The sequence below is a fragment of the Ambystoma mexicanum genome, chromosome 3q (assembly GCF_040938575.1).
Source record: "Ambystoma mexicanum isolate Mex_15411 chromosome 3q, UKY_AmexF1_1, whole genome shotgun sequence".
Taxonomy (NCBI): domain Eukaryota; kingdom Metazoa; phylum Chordata; class Amphibia; order Caudata; family Ambystomatidae; genus Ambystoma; species Ambystoma mexicanum.
Window position 1 is genome coordinate 595,509,844 of NC_090926.1, and position 17,890 is coordinate 595,527,733.

Consider the following 17,890-nt stretch of genomic DNA (forward strand, 5'->3'; position numbering starts at 1 on the left):
AGCATTTCGCCATATGTGGAGTGTAATGTTTTGCCTTGGTTGGGGGGCAAATCGGTGCAAAACAGAGTCTCCCCTTTCCAACGAGACTTCCCCCATGCAAATTGCGCAGAAAATGCCAGAGCAGCACGCAAAATCATTTCCTGATGACGCTGGTGCACAAAATTCACCACAACCATTGTTTGTGGTGAATTTTGACTTACAATCAGGCCAACAGGTTTTGAGAGGGTCTCAGCCTAGGTTTGGAGGATTAGAGTGTTTGCGAGCAGCCTCGTTTCTTTAGGTGTGTTATTGTTTGGCCTTGGGCTTAGGCCAGCTGCACTGATACATGCTAGCACCCTCCTATGACACCCAATGGCATTTTCAGGAGGGTGTAGGGTTGTAGCTCGACTCAATAGCAGCCCAGTTCCCTTTCCTATCAAGTCATTGTGTTTGGATCGTCCCCATTGCTTAGAAATGGAGGTCGGGACAGCAGCGGTTAGTCAACAGGCAGTGGCAGTCGCTGGAAATTGTTGGCAGCGTCCTTCATCGTTCTTCAGAATCTTCTGTCCCTGTGCTCAACTCAGCTTCGGCTCCAGGACCTCAGAATGTATCCAGGAACACTGGCTGAGTCCACCAATCATGACCCATGCATCATTCATTCAAATCTGGGAAATGGTTGTCCAATGGGGACAGCCAGCCTCCCAGTCTGAACTGGTTTCAGTCAACCACACTGCAGGACAAAGGACAAGGGAGTGCCGGTCACCTCCCCCACTTCCTGTCCTACCAGGCACTCAGAGACCCTTTGTGGGCTTTCCTTAGGAAGCACGTTGAAGACAAAGGGAATCCTCCCCACCCAAAAACGTAGAAGCTGTAGAAGACATCATAAAGGAAAAGTCATCTTGTTCAGGGCTTACAAAAGTACAGCCACCATTTTGGGTAATGGTGAGCCTGGTGTCGCCTACCGCAGATTTGAAGACAGCCTGCAACAAAAGTCCACGAAACATCAAACAGTTACACTGCCACCAGCCTGAACAAAGCTTGTTCACAGCAACCAAAAAGTTACTGGAGAGTCGAGAAACGCGATACATTGGAACCCCATGATACGATATATGATTTTTTAGTTGTATCGCGCCCATACACAAGTGTTTCAGGGCGCGACAAGGCATTGGAGGGGAGGAGTACAAGAGAGGACAGAAACAACAATCTTACTAGGCCCAGTGACATTGACAGTACGCAAGTGCAGGTGAGAGGGGAAGGGGAAGGGGACAAGTGCTGAACACGTGATAAAAAATAAAATAAAAAACGGTAGTGCGACCAGCATGTGTTAAGTGCATGAGTTAAGCGTGAACAGTGGGTATAAATAAGTGCAGGTGAGGGGACTGTAGGGTTGCAGATACAGAGCCAAGTGCAAGGGATGCAAGTAGGCAGTGCAGGTATGCCTTTGGGTGGGCAGGGATCTGGGCCCAAAAACAGAGGGTAACCAGATGCCCAGAGCACATGAGCACTCCACATAAGGTGGGGTGTGCTGATCTCGCAAAACAAAATACAGGTAAGATAAAAAGTATCCCCCCTGCATTGGTAACTGAATTGGGCAAGGGAAAATAAAGAAACACTAAAGTTGAAGCTCCCAGCAACACCGCACAGAAAGTTCTGTGTGCTGCTTTAGTAAAATGTAGATGCCAGAAATGTTGGAGGAAAGCAGGACTCCAAAATGAAATACCCAAAAGAGGTCAAAAGGGTTCCCAAAAGCAGAGTAACTCAGGAGAACTAAACAAAAATCCAGTGTTCCAGCATAAAGTGCTGGGGACTCACAGGTGAAGAGAATTTCACACAAAAAGGGAAATCTGGAGACCAGGAGGCGCAGACAGCATGGCTGTCTGAGCCTTCATCGTCCTTTGAACCTGCAGGGGGAGGAAATGGAGGCGCTTATGAGATAACCCTGCTCCCACAGATTGCAAAAAGCGTAACAGAAAGAAGAAGCAGCAATCCCACTGCAGACCAACTCTCACGTTAAACCGGGAAGAAGCAAGCAGGGAACCTCACCCGGATCTACCCTCCCCCCCAGGAGGCCTCTAAGAAGTGTAGGTGAGGAACCACTGAGGGCCATCCTGCTTGGGAGGCGCAGGTAGCAGAGAGCCCTGCGGGCACATAAGTGCAATTAGGGAAGCAGGGCACCGGTGATGGCGGGAGACTGTGTACTCATCCCTGCGTCCCTCATTCAGGGACGGATATATCTACCCACACGAACTGCGAACATTAGCCTGCGTCGCGTCTGGATAGATTTGTGAAGTTAGCATGTCTGCACTTCGATAGAACCGTCAATACTCGCATGTCCACACTTAGATAGAATTGTGAACACTGGCCTGCGTCGCATCTGGATGGAATTGTGAATGTTAGCATGTCATTGGCAGATGCATTGGCCACTAGAGTCTAAATGGAGGATAAGGGGAGCTATCAGAGAGCATGTTAGAGGCGGGGACTAGAGGAGTATGGAACCTGTATGCCAGTCAGACCCAGATCAGGACAGAGCCGCAACAGGGAGACTACACTTCAATTCAGGATAGAGACGCAAACTAACCAACCCTACTAACAATTTCCCTTTCTGCATACACCTCTCAAACTCCAAACCAAACACAACCAAACCTACAGCACAACAAACCGCACAAACTTCACTACATTGCATCAACAAAACAAAAAACACATAGCCTTGCACAACAGTACACAACGATTACCGGCCGCAAACACCCCAGGCCCAGCCAACTGACCCACCGGGCTGAGGCCGCCAACAGCACATCACTGCTCTCTTGCACTTTTCCTGCTTCCTCCCAGTTAGTACCTCCCCTCCTCTTTCAGAACCGCCAGAGCGCCAAGGGACCACTACGGTGGTGATAGTGCGCGGTACAAATGTCCTTTAACATTAACACAAGATCTGGTGCCCGAGACTCACATTAAGAGCGAACACCAGCCGGAAGGAGGAGCCCCGGATGGCGTTGCCATCTCTGCGGGCTGCCAGCAAAGGAGAATGCCATCCAGGTCCCAATGTGCATGCCAGGAACTCCTCCCCTCCACCCCCGCAACCCCCCACCCCCACTGCCTCCGGGAAGCCCAGCCCCAAAAGAACACAACAGGCCCGCATCGCTGGAGCGTGCAACAGCTGGGCCGGGCTGAGTGAAGTGCTGATACTACAAGAAAGCATGTGCTGGCAATGCAGCAGGAGAGCAGGGGGGGGGGGGAAATTGTACATGTAATCAAGCCACATGCTGCACTGGGAGGGATCCCCATGAGCCACACACCTCCAAAGAGTGCCACAGTCTTGACCACACGGTAAAGCCTGTACGTGACCTTCAAGGAAAAGCTCCTTACCATCAGACACCGCAACTGGTAGAGCCTCAGGCTCTGGAAATTCCATCTTGCTTGGTTAGGTCTAGAGAACTGGTGTGCCTATACGCAGATGATGCAATCTTATATTTCAAAGACCCAGGCGTTCATTTGCATTCTTTGACGCAAGAGATTGCCGACCTTGGCCGGTACTCGGGACTCTGCGCGAATTGGTCCAAGTCGATTCTGTTTCCACTCAGTGAGGCTACAGCGCGACTGGAGGATATAGGTGGGCGCAGTCTTCTGTTAAGTATGTAGGCATACGGGTAAGCAGACATCCTCAATCTCTCTTTGGGGACAATCACCTCAATTTTTTACAGACTTGGAGGGGTAAGGTGGAAAGGTGGTGTACGTTGCCTTCGACCTTGCTGTGCCGAGTTGCTATTATGAAGAGGATTGTGGTTCCGAAACTACTGTATTTCTTTCAGAACATCCTTGTATGGCCGGGAGCGATTTTTGTTTGTAGAATTGAAGGCTTTGTTGGTGAAACTGGCGTGGCACTCGGAATCCCCCTAGATTAGCTGGGGCACCTTGGTTCTCCCGTGAGACCACAGAGGCGTAGGTGCGCCAGATATGGAATTATATTTTTGGGCAGCCCAGGTGCAGTTTGCCTCGTATTGGATGCTGGGGTCCCTGTGGTATACTCATGTGCAGATTGAGAAAGGTTTGGTGAGTCCCTTTACTGTCCAGGGTGTCTTGGAGTCTATGAGGGTGGCCAACAGGCATAAGTTTGATCCGATCACATGTACGGCGCACACATGGAATAGGATTTTGAAGAGGCTGAGGGTGGACATTCCTTTTGATACGGGACTTGAGATATGGAATATTGAATGCCTCTGGATAACCTGTGACGCAGCTCTGGTTCGGGAATGGGGCGGTGTGGGAATAGATACCATGGCGGATTTATATCCCAATGGGGTATTATTCTCAGGACCAGTTTACAGCCGAAATGGGTGACAGATTCCATAAGATACTGCAGTTTTTTCGTACGATGGCTGCTTTTTAAATCCTGGTCCCCTATATTCCCCAGTATCTTCTCAATTCGGCCTCTACCATTTATGGGATGGTTCAACAAGACTCCCCCGGGTGGTCCTGAAGTGTGAACAACGGTGGGAAGAGGATGCAGTGGTTCCATTAACAGATAAACAGTGGGCAATGCTCTGCGCGCTGTCCCATAATAAGGCGTTTAATACACAACTCCAGTTGATCCAGCTCAAAACCCTTCATAAGGTATATCACACCTGCCTGCAGCTTTTTGAACCCCACTAGAAGCGGCCACTGCCCGAGGTGCCAGGCGGACCGAGCTGACTTCCTGAATATGCTTTGGGCCCGTCCCCAAGGTGGGTGTGGCAGAGACTCTTTCCTGTATGCTGGGCTGCAAAGTACTCTGAGTTGCTATGCTGAATGTTTGGATGGCTCCCAGGGGCCCCGAGCTCCAGTTGAAAACGGCTGCCTACTAGCATGATAGTAGCCTGGAGATGTGTACTGTCATGCTGGACTAACCGGGCCACTCCTACTACCCATGCTTGGCTGGATGACTTGATTTGGTTGAGTGACATTGATAAGCAGTATGGAACTCTGTGCGGGCCACGGATTAGGCCCAAGAATATATGGGGCCCCTTGGTGACTTATCTCCTGGCCCCTGGGGAGGGGACGCTGCCTACAGTTTAAAGATCAGTGTTGATGGTATATGCCTCCTGTCTGCCTTACAATGTATCCCTGTTGTGCCTGCCACCTGCAGGCTAATAGCCCAACGGTGTCATCCATTTTTTTTTTATGCAATATTCGCTTGAGTGAGACGTGAATCTTTTTAAATAATGTTTTTTTTTTTAAACGTGGTTAATATAAATTAAATAAAAAGGTGTGCTTCCCCCAACGTTTTAAAGATCTGTAACTGTTCTGGAGTCCATTTTAGTCCAGATGTACATGCATGGGTTCCATACATGCATTTAATGGCAGCACACATTTTGGTAATAGGTAGATGAATCTTTGGGAAACATATGGTCCACTGAATTAATGGATGATCTAACTAAAAGACTTTTGAAAACAAATCTCCATTCCTAATAAAAATACCCCCAATCATGTGGCATCCGTTCAGACACAGCCAATGTCCTGCGAACCTTCAGGGCCATTCAGAGATGGGCCCAAGTAACTGGGGGCTATTTGGAAACTTCCTGGATCTACTTTTGACTCAAAAAAAAACTGGTGGCATACAAAAATACATGCAACGTTTATACCAGTGTTGGCCTTTTGGGATTAAACTCTTAAATAAAACATTATGATCATGGTTACGTGTTCTGCTTTTTCAAAAACCCACATTAGCGCAATGCCCAGTGTTCAGTATAGCCATTAATCCTGAACAGATGCACGGTTTTAAGAATTCGGGTTGGGTCTCATTATTTTTGCATTAATGCATTTTGAGTGCTCTCGAATGTACTAGACAATGGGCATCCTTACTCCATTATATATGATATGTTATTTATAATGCGCTTAATACCCAGAGGTTTCTAAGCACGGACCAGGGGGATCGAACCTGTGTTGCTCCATGTCGTCTTGCTTCCAAGTCGAGCACGTTGCCCCTGAGCTATCCTCCCGAGACAAGGGATATAGACGATAGAAAAATCTTGTGTTGTAGCTAGAGTTGCTGTACTCTGCATATATTCAGGCTGTCTGTTCTCCATAAGTAGCTCCTGAAACCCATGTCATGTTCTATACTCGGGAGCTACATTTAGCTCCTGTTTATCAATTCTATTTCTATCCCACTGGAGGCACAAAGAAATGCATCTCTTGCAGAGGTTCGTGCAGAGGTGCTTCGCCAACAAAAATCCAAGTATCATGTGCTTCCTTTGCACTATGTTAACCCAAATGGGGGCATCCGTCGTCTACATTTTGAAATGTGGAATAAAATTGCAAAAGATCAGTAGTTGTCTAAATTAGTACAGTACCATTAATGCAATTAATCCAAGCCAAGAGCATTGCACTAAAAATACATCAAGGGCGTGTTTACCTCTTCAGAGGGAGAAACTGGAGCTACAGAATAACTCCCTAAACTTGTGAGGGGAATTGGAGAGTATTTACCATATTTCGGCCTTCTAAAGAAAAGGCGTTAAACTGAACCGATGACCTGATATACCAAATGGATCACCAAATAAAACCTCAAAACGGGGGGAGGGGAATTTGAAGTTACTAGCCAGCCATAAAGTCACTCGTCACCTAGATTCCAAAGATACAAACAGCATACCATTTCTTACCCGCCAAGAATCTATCGCGGAGAGTTCACATTTTGCACCTTCCTCAAAAAATAAAGTTTATAATTACAACTAATCCATTAAACCGAGCATTACGCAATAGAGTAATGTGGGACTAGGCACAAAAAAAAAAGTCGCTGGAACAATAATGTCACGCTTGGCAGGCAAGAAATGAAGCCCGGCTGCTTGCTATAACAATTGTCAATGGTTTATACATTTTGGCACCCAAATAGGCTACAGTCAAACTAAATCACACTAGAATCCTTGCCTTTCTCTACAACCTTTCCCCACTGCAGGTACTCTAGTGCCCTAACATGAAATGTATGAGTTTATCCAAAACCCAATATTTGCCTGCATTTGGCTTTCACAAGTGAACTTTTTGGAATTCAAATACTGTTTGCGTATTTGCAGCATGTGAGTCAATACAGTTGGCAGAAGCAGCTTCCCAATGCCAGAGAAGAACTCCTGTGTGTTTAAAACAGTGGATTGTTACCCAGTGGGATATAACAAGCTCTATTTTTACAGGAGGAGAGGCTTGGATGAAGATTTTGGTGGATTCAAAAAGCTGGAGCAGATTTCTAGTACTAGGGCCAAGTTCTAGAGTAAAGTGAATGGACTGTTGTGAACAATCACCATTCTGAGGGCCAGGAGGCAGAACAGATGTCCCTGAAGTGTTGCTCTCAAGGTGGACATCGTTGGCACAGGTGCCACATGACCAAAAGACTCAGGTTGCAACCTGCACATAGCAAGTGGGCCTGCGGGGAAGGGTAGAGTAACACCTCCGGTACCAGTCTCAATGTGATTTCTGGTTGATTCTGAGGCGTGCTATACACTGTTTGGAAAAATCATGCTTGTTCCAGCTCTTGCATGGGGCCCTTGAATGGTTTACTTGTCTCAACTCACACTCCCCTTTTATTGCGTCCTCCTGACTCATGGATGCGATTGGGTTATGTTGGCCCTACTCCCCAAAGCCTATCGGGTAGCAGTGCCCCCAAAACACTCCAGGCCTTTTGCGTTTACTCCCCAGGCTGGTGTCAGTGAGACTTTGGCACAATGCCTTTGCAACTTAAAGTTTAGGGCTGGAGCTTGCCCCCTGGCGAAGCGCCGTAGATAGAACACTCATGTTGGGAATCCCACAGCTAAGCCTTCGTTTCCTTTGTGAGAAAGAATACATATGTGGCCAAAAGTGGCCATGGCTACTACCTGCTTCAAAGTATGAGTACCCAAGGCCAGATGTGGCCAGTGACTGAATAGGCTATCTGGGATTCCAGGCCGAATCCACATCTTGTGCGTTTACTGGGGAGGGTTTTAATGAGGCTTCCACCAAGATTGTAGAGGGAGCACCGAAAGTTGCAGGTCTGCAATTTGGTAGCAACAACATTAGCCATCACAGAAAAACAGACAACCTCAAAATTAACATAGACGTCAAGTCATCCTGCTCCAACCAGTCCTCATTTCTGCTAGTTAAATGGCTTTCAAGCTGGAAATGGTATGCAATATTGCACTTAGTAAGTTCACATCTGCTTTAGTGCAATCGTGATTTACAGAACTAACTGTTAATATATTGACCAGTCCAGGCTAGTACACTGTTATGATTTCTTAACAACATCCTGCAAAAAAATATTTTTGTATTATTTATGTTGATTGTCTATATCCATTGATTTTCTATTTATGGTCTTAAGCACATGTTGACTTAGTAATATTGGATGCATGCATCTAGGAGATAGTAGGGTATTGGATATCCAGCTTGAGACTTATCTCTCAGGTTCCTTCTTTTTCTTTCCTTCTCCTTTTCTTCGTTCTTGAAGGGAAGCACACTTTGCGCTTGGTGCTATTCTCTATCCCTAACTGCAGTATGGGCTATTGTGAGGCATGCACTTCCATTTTCTGTAGTACACTTCAACTGTGCAATATAATGAATTGTGCATTTTTATGATACATCGGGTGTCAATTGTTTCTAATGATGTTTTTTTGATATGTGAAGAATAAAATATATTAATTTTTTATTTTCCTTGACTTGGCCTATTACCTCCCCCATGCTCAGGATGTCCATTTCGTTCTAAGTCCAGGGCTTTAAGTGGGCCAGGGCCTGCCGGCAGGCTCCGAAATTTCGTTTTGAGGCGGGGCCCTGCCGTGGCCCACTAATCTCCCCTGGCAGCCACGGCCACTACACGAAAAGGCATTTTTTTCTACAGCCTGAAGCTCTCGCTCGTGTGCGAGAGCTTCAGGCTTCAGAAAAAAATGCCTTTGAGCCACAGTGGTGGCGCCGCACCTGCGCGGCATCCCTTTAATCAAGTGATGCCCGTGGGCCGGCGCCACCATTATGGAGAAAACGTGAGGCCTCTGGAAGCAGAGGCCTTGCTTCCTAAATACTGAAGCTCCCGCGGATTCGCGGGAGTTTCAGTCTTTAGGAAAAAGGCCTCTGCTTCCAGTGGCCTCACCCTTTCAGCCTTAATGGTGACGCTGCCCCTCCCCAGCTGGCGAGGGGCAGCGCCACCATTAAGGCTGAATAGGCGAGGCACTGTCCCCTGCCAGGCAAGCCTATACAAAATAAATGCTGAGATCAGCAACCCCTCCCCCATAGGGGAGAGGGTGCTAATCTCTACAAAAGGCTGCCTGGCAGGGGTGCCAGTTGCCCATTGATCTGGGGCTCGTCGTGGGGGCGTGGCCTAACGGGCCATCAAGACCCCCGTTGTTAGGCCACGCCCCCTCGATGAGCCCCGGCTCCATTTGTAGTGCCACTTAAGGCACTGTCTAAGTCTGTTCTTTTCCGTGGTGCTCATTCCCTTTGGGTTGTTCATTTTAGTTAAATGGCTACCAACAATATCCTCAGTGCTTTCCATAGACATCAGTTTTCGACCTTTTTCCATGCCATGTTAAAAAGGGAAAGTTACTCTGAGGATTCCCTTCCAGGTCATTTCAATAGAGAAATCGTTCCTCCCCTTCCCTCCCGAGCCCCCTGGCACGTTGTTTTATTCTGCCATTTGTTTTGGCTAAAGTAACAATCCATTGATGGATCCATAAAAGGGAAATTGAGGGATTATGGTAGATCGCATCTCATTATGCACACTCCCATGTCAGTGCATATTTTCTTTAATTTACTTGTAAAAGGAAGGACAACTGTACACCCAAACATTAGATAGAAATGCATGCCTGCTATTAATGTGAATCTATAAGAGATTAGCTATGCTCACATTCTAGCTCCAGTACTAGAAAGACAAACCACGTTATTTGGAACAAACTTATTTCTCAGTTTATTTAAAGGAATACTAGATTGGTTTGTTCTAGGCAATTTCTCCTAGCAAGTAACAGAGCGTGTGTCACATTAAAACTTTAATTAGTTATGAAAACTCTTGCAAGGGAGTCCTCTACAATTGCTTGGACCATGTGAAGCGACAGCACAGAGCAAGCTTCCCCTCTTCCAAAATCTCCACTAGCCCCACGGACCAAACAGTGTGCTGCTGTGCAGGTTTTGGCAAGCATGACCTTGAATGGGTGTTTTGATGGACCAGTCACCAAGTCACGGAAGGTCCTTGGTGACTGTCCTTCTGTATTTCTATGGAATCCATAGTAATTCATAGGATTTGCACCTACAAGAAAAGGCCCAGCAGGCATAAATGCATGTGTTCTAGTATTGCAGAAACAGTAATTCCATTCCAACCTTTCCCTCTGCCATACACATTGATGAAAAAGTGGAGTAGAGTAAAAATACAGAAAATGTATATGGATGCATTTTACACATGAGGTTTACTTCAGTTCAAAACGACTACATGAATGTTCAGTGCCATGTGGCTGCTGAAACTGAAATTGTTTCCATTGTTTCTCTGCTTTATCCAGTGCATTTTATCGCAACGCTGCACATGTTGACATATACTGCCACTACCAGAGGCCCATTTATTTTGGCATTTGTAGAGCATGGCGAATCCAAGAGCATCTGGGCGCTGGGTACATGAAAGACATGATACAAACAGACGGTCCAGTTACTTACAGATGTGATTGGTTGCTGGGTACTGCAAAGCATACGACAGACTGATGGTACTATCACTTACATACATGAGGGATTAACATACTTAGTGAAACTCCCCTCATTTGACAAGCATCTGTTCAATACCCCCATCCCTGCCAGTGCACGCCACAAGAGTTAGAGGCCCATCTGCATTTACAGTCCTACTTGGTTGCCAAAGAATGTCACTCTTCCTCCCAGGATGTTCGAGCATCCCCTGCCCATCTGCACAGATTGTGCATGCTCCTGGGTCTCAACTCAGTGGCCCAGCATGAAGCTTGCGAATGCTTGGCTGCCTGGACTGGAGCCAGCAGTATCAGCCACTTTTACTGTATGAAAACGGACAGAATTTCTCAACAAACCGCAGGAAACTAGATATAGGACTGCTGTTCACCTGACCCCCTGCTTCCACCCACGAAGATCCCACATATATACATATATCAGTAGCCATAAGGCTAGTTCCACAGGGAGAATCTCTCCTGTTATTGTTGCAGGATCTGAAGATGGGCTTTTAAGAAAAGGTGCACCTTTTAATTTGCACGAACTTCTAGGTGTAAAGCAGCATGGATTTATCATTATTTTTATTTTATTTATTGTGTATGGTTACAAAATTAACCTTTCACAAACGAAGAAACATTTTTCAGCCAACGAATAAAAAAACCAAGAACACTTTCCCCATAAAAATAAATCCAATATTAATAGGCCAAATTTTCAACCTTAACATATTTAAAAAAGAAAAGTATGGTAAGAAAAGGAGAAATAAATAAAGTACTTCCACAAATGGTCAATTGTCCACAATTTTGGCTCCTTTCCGTGACCAGACTCTATTCGCACTTTAAACCCTCAAGATCTTCCTACAAGGGATTTGAACATTTACTATTCGGAACGGGAATCTCTGACTGGCAACATCAAGGAATATTGAATAAAATACTCCTCCTACTTCGAACTCATTTGGAGCCCTCACAGAAGGCCAGCTTTCATTTACCTTGTAGTGCAACAGGAATGGCTTCCACTTGGATCTTGGTAGGTTTTTTCCATCCCAGCTGTTCACAGGCTTCACACAGGACATCGGTCACTCCCTACAGGTTAAAAAAAAAGAAAAACAAAATCAGACAGGTAACAAAAGGTAAACATTAGCACCCTTCCTTCACATACCCATACAGCTACCTAGGCATGCAAACATCCAGGATATAAAAATGAAACGGGCTCTTCTTCTGAACAATGAAAATAGCTATTCCTTCCATTTCATAAACGGACGGAAATGCACACGCTTCCTTGCTTTTGAAATTGAAAATGTTACTATTGTAACACACGGTGATGGGTTTAGGAACGCACCTGATCCTCCAGTTACTATTAACAGTGATTGGATGCATGAATTTGTATGGTTTAAAATACTCACAGACTAGTCGCTAAGAACCTAAGTCAAGGTCTAATGAATTCAGAAACATACTTTCACCAGAGTGTCATAACCTTTTCCCTCGAGGTGTTAGGATCTTACTCCTTTCCCGTTTGTTGGACTTGCAATATTTGTAACATTGGTTTCTGAATTCCTCCATCAAACTGAAATTGCACAGTTCTTATCACTTCTGTGGTTAATTTGGTTGATACTCGCATTGTAAAATGACAGTGCTGCATAGATTTCAGATTGAATACATTCTGAATGGATGGGCACTCGGCTTCGGTGACTGTTTCATTATGATGATTGTTACAAGGCACAGTACGTAGTTTTCAACTTTGTGTAGCCACTTGATGTAGCTAACAGCTAAAACAACAAGCTAATTTGGTCGTTACAACAGGATTTGGCATAGGTGTGTATACACATTTGTTTTTTATTGTGCATTTGGTTAAATAAACAAAAAAACCTGAAGCACAGCATCTCAAAAGTTTAAAATACACTACACAAATGTTAGTTCAAAAATAAAATAAACCTAAAGCAAGAAACAGTCAAGTTAAACCAATAAAAGGAAACAAGAAACATGTTAGTCAGCCATCGCAAATACTGTGTGATTAAGCCCTGGCTATTTGGCTTTACATCCAACAAATATACGCAATGTCTTATATATTCATTGTCTTGCCAATAAAGCAATAGCTTCCTTCCATACATAAAAACACACAGAGGTCATCACTTCCGAGTTAGCTCCAAAGGGGGTGCTCAAGAACAGATTTCCCTAAATATCCTCACTATGTGCTACAAATGCTTGATAGCCATTCAGATATTGGAGTTTTAAGCAGGGACACAGGGTTAGGACATGTTGACTAGTTTCCACAGCTTGATATAACCTATATAATATGTCCTCATAAGGAATTTTAGACAAGCCACCAAAATATTCAAAAGTAGGCAAAATATTGAGCCATAATTAATCCATCTTCTTAATTTGCCATCACAGATTTTAGCTCGGTACGTGCAAGGTGCACTGACACAAAAGCCTTGAAAAAAATATTCACAGAATTGCTTTTTATTTTGCAATATGTTTATATTATTTGCTCTATCCCAGACCTGTGTCTTCTACTTAAATATTGACAAGGCATTTGGCAGGTCTAATATTTCATCCACTGGGAAGTGGCCACTGTGAAGTTGATATTGGCAAAGTGCGATAAAGCACTTTTCGTTAGGTCAAACAGGGAAAAAAAAAAAAAAGGAGTTTTCCCCCTGAATGTAGATTCAACACAATAAATCCCAAGAGTGTATTAATATCCATCATGGATGTCAACAATGATATACACATTTTGCAATGTTGGATTAGCCAGATAGACTTAATAGAGGGCAAACTTAACTCGCACCAAAGAGCCTCGACCCAGTTGCTCTAGGCATGCCCATAATATATCTTCATATTTCCCCCTCAGATTTCCTTATCCACCTTACATGTTGTTCGGCCACTCATTCCAGCCCATAGATAAACCCTGGTATAATACCACCCCAATACATCTTCAGCTAGCCATCTAGATTATCAGCCTTCCTTATTATGAATCTTTTGATTGCCAACCACTTAAGAATTTTCAGTGAGATATAATCACCACAAAAAGGTATGAGCTGGAAGAGAACAAAAAAGGGAGAACCCAAATATAGACATACCCAGCTACAACAGAGTGCAATCATTCCTCTTCCAGGCAAAGGTAAAGTTACGCTTGGTCTCATTTCCTACCACCAAATTCTTGGTTTTCGCGAGGTTAATGTGCGAGTGGTTGTTATTTGCAAATTAAGAGAGAATGTTGACAGAACGTTGGCGTGTAATCCATGAGAACGGTGTCATCAGCATATGTTAGCCATGATATGGGTTCACCACCTATCCGAGGAGGGAAATTGCGTGCCATTACTAGTATCACATCTAAGTCCAAAACGTAGAGACTGAATAAAAGGGGTACGAGAACGCACATCTGTTTCAATCCCTTATTGGTATTAACTCGAAAGGAAATGGTCCCCTCCTCGTCTAGTCGAATAACAACTGGCGTATCACTATGGAGAGCGCAGATGTAGTAGTGTAAGAGAGTGGAGTCAAGGCCCCATTGCTGTAGTTTATTTCACAATATAGGGCGAGAAACAGTATCAAAGGCCTTAGAGTCGTCTACAAAACAAACATTTTCCGTTTATGATAATAGGTTTCAGATGGAAGAAAGTGAAGTTTTCAGAAGTTATAACTCATGTTGTGCACCTTTCTGAATCCCGCCTGACATTTTTTTGCAGCAGGCACTTATTTTTGGCCCAACTGTTAAGCTTCCTCAGGATTAATGTGGCAAAGATTTTTGAGCTGGTGTCCAGCACGGCGAGGAGCATGTAGTTGGAGGGGTCATGAGCACCACCCTTCTTGTATACAGGCACCAAGAACTCCCTCCAGCTAACTGGAATCTTGCCAGTACTTAAGAGATGTTGAAACCATAATGCCAACTGTTTCGCCCAACAAATCAGGTTAGCTTTATACACAACATTAGGGATTGCATGGGTTCCTGGTGCTCTAGAGGACTTCAGTCTTTTTTTTTTTTTAATCAAGACATTTTTTATTACATTTTCCACACATACATAAACATTAGACATAACACTGTGCATTGCAGGGGAAGGAAGAAACAGAGGGTAAACCATAAAGGGGGGTCAAAACAAAATTGGGGAGGGGCCTCTGCCCCTTGGACCATCTAGTCTTTGATGAGGGAACACAGGACACAGTCCTCGTGCTCCAGGCCTGCCAGTTCATGGGCACCTTGCTCTTAGCGCTCCCATTGCCAATGACGCTGCTTCGGGGGCTTAGCCATCGTCTTCCCATCTCGGCCAGATTTTGCTCGCTTTCTGCGGGCATCCCCTTGCTGCGTATACCCTTCGCTCCATTGTCACACAGATGTCCACGTCCGTGATCCATTGATCATAACAAGGTGTTCTTTCCGATCCCCATAGCTGCGCAATGTTCCTTCTCAGTTTCGCTGTAGCGGTTGACCAGAGCAGTTTCTCATACCGGGTCAGGTCACAGTCATCGGAGATCCCTAACAGGAGTTGCTTTGGTCCCCTTTGTATTGGCTTGCCCAAGACTCTGGACAGTTTGTCACAGCATTTCCACCATAGTCGCTCCATTTTGTCGCATTCCCATATGATGTGGAAGAAGGTTCCTTCCTCGCGCCTGCATCGTATGCATTGCGGGCCCGAAACCCTGCCCCACTGGAAGAGCGCCACTCTCGGATAGTAAATACGATGTAGGATCTTGAGTTGGACCAGTCGGAGCCTCGATGAAATGGTCGCCTCACGAGGGTACATCAAGGCTTACATCCAGTCTTCCGATTGTAGAGGACCAATGTCTCGCTCCCACCTGGTCCTCAAGCTGACGAGCTCGGGTGTAGCAGACGAGCTCGGGTGTAGCAAAGGATTACATTATACATGGTTGAAGTGACTTTTCTTTTTATTTGGTCCTGGACTATGTTACGCTCCAGCGGGGTACATTCTAGCGTATCGCTGATGATCTGTTGATGGGCGTGAAGTGCGTGTTTCAGTTGCGTATAATGGTATCCTTCCGAGGATGGGAGGGCGAATTCCGAACGTAGTGTTTCAAAGGGGACCAATTTCTCCTCTTTTATTACGTCTCCTACTTTGGTGATGTCACGTTGGGCCCAGGCGGATCAGTCCGGCAGCTTCTGAAATTCAGGGAGAAGCCGGTTCCACAATGGTTGGGGCAGCGTCAGTGTCAGTTTCGATTCCCAGCCTACATGCCGGTGTGCTTCCGCCCAGATTCGTGTGATGTGCGTTTCCATGGTAGGAGCTGATGTGCGGCCCATGCCGCAGTATAGAAGTTCCAGGGGTGTTATGCTGCTGTCGGTGTTAAACCTTCCGATATGCGGCAGGTTCTTTTCCCCGTGGAGCATGTCATTCACCACCGCCATCTGGCTGGCCCAGTAGTAAGTTTGCAGCCTGGGCAGCCCAATTCCCCCCCTCTCCCAGACAGATCTCTGAAGGGTGGAAAGAGCGATTCGTGGGGGCCCTCCACTCCAAAGCAGTTTCCGGAGGATACGGTCTATTTTGAGGAGTTCCTGGTGCGGGATATGCAGCGGTGCATTTTGCAGAACATACAAGAACTTGGGAAGGGCGATCATTTTGAATAGGGCAGCTCTGCCCATCAGTGTCAGTGGCAGGGAGCTCCAGTGGCGAGTGTCCTCAGCGAATCTCGCCACGACTGGTTGTAAATTCAGAGCTGTGTAGTCTGTGAGGTACTTTGTGATTTTCACCCCTAGGTATTTGAACTGATCAGTAACAATTTGGTAGGGGCAGTCTATGGGGAAAGTGGCAGCTGTGCTTCCTATGGGAAATAGGATGGATTTTGACCAGTTCACGCGTGGGCCACTGAAGGCTCCGTATCTTTTCAGCATTTGGGTAACATTTTGGCAGGAGTTGCGTGGGTCTTTCAAGTAGATAAGCAAGTCACCTGCATAGAGGGACACTCTATCCTCCCATTATTCTGACCACCGGAAGCCCTCCTAGAGTGGGGTATTTCTTAAAAGGATGGCCAGTGGTTCGATGACAAGTGCAAAAATCAAGGCCGACAGGGGACAACCTTGCCTCATTCCTCTGCCCAATCGGAAGGGGTCTGATTGCCAGCCGTTGACCTTAGTTCTGGCTATTGGACATTCGTATAGTAGTTGCACCCAGCCGATAATGTTTGCGCCAAAACCCATGTGCCTCATTATGACCCAGATGGCCTCCCATCTTAATGAATCAAAAGCTTTTTCAAAGTCTATTGACAACAAAGCCAGCGGACCCCGTATGCTGCCGGCTTTTTCCAGTGCTCAGTGCAGCCTGTAGAGATTCATGTGTGTCGATCTCTCGGGTATCAAGCCGCATTGGTCAGGGTGGACCAGGGAGGAGATGACTTGTTGCAGCCGGTTTGCCAGGATCTTTGCAAGTATTTTGGTTTCGCTGTTTATAAGTGAAATGGGCCTGTAAGAGCTGCAGTGTTCAGGGGGTTTGTCCGGTTTGGGTAGTACTATTATTGTGGCTTCCCTAAGATCTGGGGAAAGGTTGCCCTGGTCTCTTGCATGTTGGAACATTTGCAGTAGGTGTGGAGCAATCACGTTGGTTCCCACTTTCCGCCACAGCTCAATCGGGAAGCCGTTTGGACCTGGGGACTTGCTAGCTTGGAGGCCGCCATGGCTTTCGACACCTCATCCTCTGTTATGTCTCTTTCCAACAATTCTTGTTGTGTTATGCTCAAGGTGGGGAAGTTAATTTCCTCTATGATTGAGGTATTTGCGGGGGTGTTAGGTGACTTATACAGTTCAGCATAGAAATTTGCAAAACCCCTCGTGATGTCCTGATCTGCCACAAGTGGGGTTGTGCCCTCTGTCTGTAGCTGCTGGACATGGCTGCATCCCTGCTCCTTGCGTTCTAGCCACGCTACCATTTTCCCGGCTTTATCGCCCATTTCATAAACTCTTGCACGCATTGTCGAGTGTGCATGCCTGGCATTATCCAGTGCAGTGCTCTGGAGCTGCTTTTGTGCCAGGAGCAGGGCCCGGTTTGTGTCAGGCGTGTGCGCTACCTCCGCTTGTTTCACCCGTTGTTCCGCTTTGTGTACCTTGAGGAGGTATTGTTTCCTCTGTGCGGTGTCGTCCATGAGTTGAGTTCCACCCTCAGTACTGCCTTGTAGGCCTCCCATAGTGACACTGGGTCTGATGCGGACTCTGTTCAGCTCAAAGTATGTCTGCGTTGTCTCTTGGAGCCTGACCACCAGGTCTGGATTGCCCAGGTAGTAATTATTCAGGCGCCAGTTGGGTGGGGGGATCTGCCTGGATGTTGTGATTTGCATCACCAGTG

General features: G+C 46.1%; 1 protein-coding gene across 1 annotated transcript in view; it reads right to left on the minus strand.

The window, feature by feature from the left end:
• The window catches only part of DDX47 (DEAD-box helicase 47), a 413,891-nt gene that overhangs the window by 340,848 nt on the left and 55,153 nt on the right, over positions 1-17,890 (minus strand). Inside the window, exon 2 of the mRNA XM_069654450.1 lies at positions 11,594-11,687. Within this exon, the coding sequence (XP_069510551.1) occupies positions 11,594-11,687 (94 nt within the window). The remainder of the gene's footprint in view (positions 1-11,593; positions 11,688-17,890) is intronic.